The sequence below is a fragment of the Malus sylvestris genome, chromosome 7 (assembly GCF_916048215.2).
Source record: "Malus sylvestris chromosome 7, drMalSylv7.2, whole genome shotgun sequence".
Taxonomy (NCBI): domain Eukaryota; kingdom Viridiplantae; phylum Streptophyta; class Magnoliopsida; order Rosales; family Rosaceae; genus Malus; species Malus sylvestris.
In genome coordinates this window covers 5,481,843-5,489,447 of record NC_062266.1, presented here as the reverse complement: position 1 = coordinate 5,489,447, position 7,605 = coordinate 5,481,843, and the positions used below count along the sequence as shown (strand labels likewise).

The 7,605-nt window shown below is 36.0% G+C and overlaps 1 protein-coding gene and 1 long non-coding RNA gene across 2 annotated transcripts; both read left to right on the top strand.

Annotated features, from left to right (window-relative positions):
- The first annotated feature begins 800 nt into the window (after window positions 1–800).
- LOC126628024 (uncharacterized) lies at window positions 801–2,282 on the top strand. Its single transcript, XR_007625209.1, has 2 exons — window positions 801–1,026; window positions 1,692–2,282. It is a non-coding gene; the product is annotated as an uncharacterized LOC126628024 (long non-coding RNA).
- Window positions 2,283–3,759: 1,477 nt separating this feature from the next.
- Window positions 3,760–5,301, top strand: LOC126628013 (F-box protein CPR1-like). The gene is made up of 2 exons (XM_050297587.1): window positions 3,760–4,069; window positions 4,493–5,301. Exons 1-2 carry the CDS (start codon window positions 3,760–3,762, stop codon window positions 5,299–5,301), a joined length of 1,119 nt encoding a protein of 372 aa, XP_050153544.1.
- Window positions 5,302–7,605: the final 2,304 nt, after the last annotated feature.

Genomic DNA, 7,605 nt, shown 5'->3' with positions numbered 1-7,605 from the left:
TCTTATCTTTTGGTGTTCCAAAAAGCAGTCCATTATTGCTCATTTTAGTGCAAATCTGAATACCGCTCATTGTCTCACTCCTATGAAAAAACAGCATGGTTGTCTTACTTACTTTATGAACTTGGCTTCTCATTGCAGTTTCTAATGCTTCTCTATTTGTGATAACCTCAGCGCCACTTATATAGTTGCCAATTCTGGTTTTTTTGCTCGCACTTGCCATATCGAGCTGATTATCATTTTGTTGAAAAAGTAGTCTTGGATAACCATCGTGATCACTTTGTTCCCTCTGCTAGTCAGCATGCTGACTTGGATAACCATCGTGATCACTTTGTTCCCTCTACTAGTCAGCATGCTGATATGCTCACCAAGCCTCTCCACAAGATGTGCCATTGGCCCTTATTGTGAGCTCAAAATATATTGTATATTTAAGAACGAATGAAATCATCAGAAATTCTTTTTCTACACTATACGACACCATGTCAAGACTTAATTTCTATAAGAAGTGGTGCATTACCAAGTCCTGAAACTGTAAAGCAATCTCGAAACCTAATAACAAGAAAACAATCTTTATTTTTATTCCACTAAAAAAACCTTAATAAATTACTATCTACTAAAACCCAGCAGAAAAGCAATGTTTATCGTGTGAGAGAAAGCACTGCTTATTAACAGTGTTTTGACGCTTTTGCCCCTATTTTGTTTTCCCGCACACTAGCTTTTTCCAATTCTACAGTGAAATGACGGAACTGCCCATGAAGGACATATGTGGATCGTCATCATCGTCTGAATGAAAACCTATCGACACGCTGTGTTGTCGTTCTCTCTCTTCGACAACACTCTTCTTCTCTGACGAAAAATCTCACCAGAGGTCCAGAAACCTCCAGTTCTCCCCATCAAACCAATTCGTCGGTCATACAACGAAGCCGCGGAAGGTTTCTAGGTGCTGTTTTCAGTTTTTGCTTTGGATAGGTGCTGTTTTCAGATTTTGTGCATCTTATTTTCGAAGTGATTCATCGATGCTTTGCACATGTTAGTCTTCTACTCATTTTTTAAGAATTGTGAATAATAGTTGTTAAATATTGTGGCATTATAAAATTCTTGCTTCTGTAATTGTGATATGATACAGTATATTTGCTTTATTTAATTATAATTTTCGTGTGATGGAAAATTTTAAATTTGATTTATGTGTGTATGATTTTATCCCTTCTCAGATATCCATCTGTTGGTTGGAGGGACTAAACTTATGGGGTGTGATATCCACACACCCCTTTTTACTTCTTACACATTTTTTTAATTTTCGACCGTCGGATCGGATGAATTGAAGAAGATCAAAGAATAAAAATCAATAAGGGTGTGTGAGAAGTAAAAAATGGTGTGTAGATAGCACACCCCAAACTTATAACATGTGGTATTAATTCTCAAAAATTGTGGCTGTGATTTGGAAACAATCGGTAACTAAAAGCAAAAGGTTTTTTTTTAATCAACTTAATACCGAGGGATTCAAAGAGTATTGTTATAACGTACTGAATTTAATCACCATATCTGAATATACAATTCTTAGGAATGGACGCTCCACTCCTGTGCATTTTTATAAAATTTACTTGATTATCGAATGTTACCATTTCTTACAAAAAAAATTAAAATGGGGCAGGAGTTAGTTTATGTGAGGATTTATGATCCTAAATTCAATGCAGGTTCAAATGAACAAGAGGAACATAAAGGCAAAGAAGAACAGGCAGGTGACAATTGCCAACGATGAAGAAGACGGTAATGCCATCGGGCTCAACAGACGGAGCTCCTTCAAGCTTGAGTCCAACAGAGGTTGCACCTCTCAACTTGAGTGGCAAATGAAGAGCTAGAAGGAACATCCACTGATTCGCAAAGCCTCTATGCAAGGGTGAGTGTATAGCCCATACACTACAAATGTTGTTTAGTTGACTTAAATTGGTTATTGTAATTGACTCAAATTTGTTACAAGGTTTCAGGAGACTCTGTTTTTTTTGGATTTTAAGACAGAAATAGTGAATTTAATTATAAGTTGGTCTCACTCTGTAAAATTTGGTTTCCCTTGCTCCATCTTTTCTTGTAGAAAAATGTAAATTTGATGTCCTAGTTTCCGAAATGTTGTTTAATCTACTGATTAGATTTCTAGGAATTTGATTTCATTGACTTTATGGGCATTTGCATCAATAATCAATAAATTTAAAAAGCCATTGATTGCATGATCTGAGTAACCTTGATACACTGCTCAGGTCAGCTATGGCTTTTGGATGGTTAAGGAATAAGTCGTAAACCTCAGATTTTTATTTTTCTCTCTTCTTTCCTCTTTATTTTTTTCTTGGTACAAGTTTTTATTTATTCTTTTATTTTGAAATGTTATTCTCTTGGTTCCAGGTCTGAATTCTGGTTGAGGGCTATTTTTGTTGGTATGGGGAAAGTGCTTTTGTGTGTTTTTGTTATCCACCGAGTGTACAGATGTACCAAAAACCCGCTTCACGATCAAGATTTTTCTTTCTTTTCTTTGTTTGATTCTTGGAATTGAATATAAAGATTAGTTTTTTAGATACCTATTATCTTAATTTTCATATGTTTCCCATTTTGTACCATGTAATAAATCAAATTTGATAATGTGGGTGTGGGGTGCTAGATTTTAGTTAAGATCATGAATTGGTGGTTCTGATTTGAATCATAAAGTGATATTGAACAACTTTTGTCATCTTTATCGATGTAAATGAAACAATACCGTAATATATTTTGCATGTAAATAGCCCTAATATATTTTGCATGTAAATAGCCCAGTGTTTCGTAATTTTTTGTAAGTAGGTAATACCATCTTAAAGTTACAGAAACTACCTAAATGGTATGCGTTGATCTAATCTTTTTTTCATGTATATAAAATCAAATCTATGATTTTTAGAATGTGGTCTGTATTGATAAATGTTTTTTGTGTGTACAAATTTTCCAAATCTTTACAAATGTAAATCGTATTAACTTAACAATATTTTATGTCTTCCAAACATAATCTTTTATTCAATTTCTAATCCCGCAGCAACGCGCAGGCTTTGATTTCTAGTAAAATACTAAAAGTACTCTAACATAAAAAATAAAAAATAAACCTAATTCATAACGTCTGGTTTGACATTGCAACTGTTTATCCACCAAATCCTCAAATATGCAATTGATTCCAAACCGGACTGGATCAAAGGTAATAACCCCTTCAAGCTTACAACTAAGGTAATAGCCTTTCTGTTTCTTTTATCTTTTACTGTGGAGTAATGTTAGAAAAATTAAATTTGGAGATTAAGTTTGTAAATTAGATGATGTGTCATTAATAAGAAATAAACACGTGAATCAACACTTAAATGATAATCTAATCATCAACTTCTATGTAATTTAATTTACAAAATTTTAACTACAAATTTACCTAACATCATCCTTTTTTTAATGATCATCATTTATCTATTAATATTTGATTTACATGTCATCGGTATTTAAGATTACGTGTCTTACTTTTCTTTCAATTTTTGGCGCTAATTTTGGATGAACCCTTATCCTATCAAGAACTCAATTCCAAGAGTTGGGCCCACATGATGAGTTGGGCTACCCATTGAAGTGAGCGAGAAACGTTTGACCTTCCTCATACTATATACTCTCCTATAATCTTTACCGGAGAAACCAACCCTAAACCCTAAACCCTAATCCCTAATTCCAGATCTGATTTCTCCAGATTATTGTTGCTCCTCCGAGAAGAAACCCACGTCAATGTCAGACTTCCCACCGGAGCTACTGTTCGACATCCTATCAAGGCTTCCGCCCAAGGATTTGATTCGATTCCTCTGTGTTTCCAAAGCTTGGAATGCCATCATCCACCACCACCACTTCATCAAGGCTCATCTTCAACGCTCCATCCAAACCAATTCCTTTCGCACCATTTTAGTCAGGTCAATTGGCTCCCCCTCATCAGATTTTTTTTCATCGGCTTTCGACGGCAGCGAAACGTTCCGGACAGCCGTTAAAATTGAGCGGCCGTTGAAATCCCCCGAGAGGTATCAGATACTGGGGTGCTCGATCAGGGACGAAGCCATAAATTTAACTAAGAGGGGGCATCTTAAAAATTTTGAGATCATTTTTTGGGCAAATAAAGCTAGTTCTTTTACAAATGCTGAAAAAATTAATTACAAAATGCCTAATTTTATTACTCTATTGTCTAATTTTGTCTTTAATTGTTGACAATCTAATGTTCATTTGTACTAATTAATCAAATACATGCAACTTAACAAGGTTTAGACATTAGTGCGTGAGAAAAATATCTAAGACGAAGGAACATTTAAAAACTAAAAGAGGATTTTCACTATTTTAATATGATTAATTGAATAATTTGCAAAGCAAAAAAAAAGGGAATGATTAATTGAATAATTTGTAATTTTGAAAAAAGGATGAGAGGGGGCATGTGCCCCCAATGGGCCTCACCTTCCTCCGTCCATGTGCTCGATTCATGGAGTGGTTTGCATTTGCAATAGACTCCGTACGAATGTCGCTTTGTGGAACCCGTCAATTCAAAAGTTTAAGACGATTCCCCTCCCAGCCATTGAGCAGCAGCAGCCATCATCAGCTTTACATATATCCCTAGGGTTCGGGTATGATTCAGTTAGTGACGACTTTAAACTTTTGCGAATTGCGGAGCTTGTTACTAGTAAGGGAGTCTTTGTGAGTTCTAAAGTTAGTATTTACAGCCTCAAATTGAACTCATGGAAAAGGATCAAGAACTTGCCTCGCAATGATTTTAGTACACTGAATGTGTATGACACGGCGCTGGTGTTTTCAAATGGTGCTCTGTGTTGGCTAATGCCGAACAGATTAGATATGTACCGATTCATAATTCTGACCCTTGATCTTGCTACTGAAAAGTATCGGGAGTTTGACACCCCGGTGGATGAGGATTACAGTACCGTCATGGAGTTGGAGGTTTTAGGGGGCTCTCTATGTGTTTCTGTTCATGATTGGGACACTGGAAATGATGTTTGGATTATGAAGGATTTTGGAGGACCTTGGACGCTTCTGTATTCTATTAAAAAGGAAACCATGACTTGGTTGCTTAACTATTGCCCACCTTTGGTCTTCGCAAAGAACGGTGAAATGGTTCTTTTGAAGAAGGACGAGGAAGCATTTGTTTGGTTTGATTTAAAGGGAAAAATCGGATACCAAGATAATATTTGCGGTCTGCCACTTCGCTTTGATGCAAAGATTTGCGAGGGCAGCCTTTGTCTTATTGATGGTGATCCCGTGATTGGTGGGAGACAGTAGTTCTCTTCTACCTCTAATTTCGACCAGTGAAGGGAGAAATTTTTTATTGTGATTGAAACACGAGACGTGTTTTTATGTAAGTGGTGAAATATTTTTTTTTTAAATTATTAACTTTTTAACGCACATATTCCACCATTTGTATAGTGACACGTGATGTACTACCTCGTGTGCCGGTTACATTGAAAAATCTCTCACAAGGGTTTGTAGAGGTAGTCAAAGCAACAAAAGATGACCTTAGGTGGAAGGTGGGTATGGCTTGATAGGTTGAAATACAAGTACGTGAACTTATGTTCCTTGCTATGTACTAGGCTTATTGATCTCTCATCTTTTGGCTAAGTGTTTTTTTCTTTATTGTAACAGTATTAGCTAGATAGTTTGCTAGTTGTCAGAATTGTTTTCAAATCAATCGTCACCTTTCTCGTATGTTTGGTTGGTTAGTTTTCTTTTGTGTCTGAATAACTGATGATGTGCTGCATTTTCCTGGCATCCGATTGACCGTGTTCCATGGTCTTTTCTCTTGATGTTTGTCCAGTTTCTGTTGAGAGCTTTGTAACCATATTAATATTCGAAGGACAATTAACCATTTACGGATCAAATTAATGACATGCTTCAGATTCCCTTTTGAAAAAGGAACACACATGTTTCGTGCAACCTTGCTGCAAGGGCTTGAACATGCAACGGAACATGAATGTATGATGTTTTCTTGTTTGTCTCTTTTTGAGGGAGGAATGTCTTAGGTTTTTCGTTTAATTAGTTTACAGCAATTCCACCTCTAACAACCCACTCTACCCCACCCAATAGGTTGGCCCAAAGTGGAAGCCAGCTTTAAGGCCAGCACATAATGGACTTAGCAAGAAACCGGCCTACATGACGCTAGGCTGACGTCAGCTATGTGAATTTTTTTTTTTTTTGCCGTTGGTATGTGGGATTCAGGGTGCGCATTCCAGTGTTAAAAAAAAAGTCAGAATCTTAAAGGCCATTTGTCCACTTTTGGGCTGTTGGATTTCATTTTAAAATAAAAGATTTATACACACACACACACTTAACCATCTTTCACAAAAATTGTACCCTTTCAGAAATGACATGTGGCATGACAAGATTGGTTAAAATTTCTATTCGAAATTAAAAATATATTTTTTATTATTTTATAAAATTTAATATGAATTGACTAGACTCTTGCCCAGCTCATTTTTTAGGAGTGGAGATGCACTTGGCCAATTACTGTTCATTGAAGTCAATTACTATTCATTTGGGTGGATTAAATGGACTTTGGGCCAACTCATTTTTTAGGGATGAAGTTGCTCTTAATCAGTAGTAGACACATTTTCACTCATTTTGCACTCTTATTTTCTTTTGTCCCTCAATTTTCTTTTAATTCGTTTAATCCGTAGGCCATAAATAACAAGCATGTGCAACAGAAAAACATTGTGTTGAATTCAGTTCCATAATTCACTCATTTATAATGAAATCCTTCTCTTCAAAATAGGAAGAAAATAAAGTTTATAACGAAATCATTCTCTTCAAAAAGGAAGAAAAGAAAGTGGTGATTGGCAATACAAAAACAGAGCCGTGATAGTGGTTAATATGTTAAGAATTAATTCCACATCAAGAAAAAAAGAGATTTGCATGTGCTTATAAGTAGTTGGGCTACTCCCTCTATTGCCGATTGATTTTATGGTGGAACCTCAATTTATTTGTAATAGAATGCTATGATCACACGAAACCGCCCTTGCCTCACCTCGCGTCGCCTTGCCGCGTCATTCCTTGCATTGCAACACCATTTGTTGGTAGACATGCAAAGGAGGAGAGGCTATATAGTCACCTTCCCAAAAATCTGTTTTACGTTCGAAACATAAAATAACTTGTGCAAACACTATCTATGGAAAGTGAGTGAAAACTTGTGCAGAAACTCGAGATGGTTTGAGGGCAGTCAAAACTTGTTAAAATGCAGCTAAAGATGGTGACTCTTCCAAACTGTTCCAGCATCTGTTCAACCATGTCGCTGACTCGCTTGATCTTTAGGTAGTGGTAGACCATGGGATTTTCGGGGCTGGAGGGTTTCTGGATGGAAATTGCTGAGAAACATTGTATTCATCTCAATGGCTTGGTAAATAAAATTGAACTCTTCAGTGCTTCATATGTCCATACTATATATATATATATATATATATATATATATATATATATGAGTGTGTATATAGGAGAGATCCTATTTTTTGTCAAAATATCAATGGAGATATATTGAAAACAAGAAAAAGAGAAGAGAAAAGAGAGATACGAAAGAATAGCTTTCTTATATGTTTA

Bases quoted from the DNA above. Each gene is read 5' to 3' on its own strand.
- LOC126628013 (XM_050297587.1), top strand. From the start codon at position 3,760: ATGTCAGACTTCCCACCGGAGCTACTGTTCGACATCCTATCAAGGCTT. The intron at 4,070-4,492 runs GGGACGAAGCCA...TGTGCTCGATTC, and splicing joins GATACTGGGGTGCTCGATCA to ATGGAGTGGTTTGCATTTGC.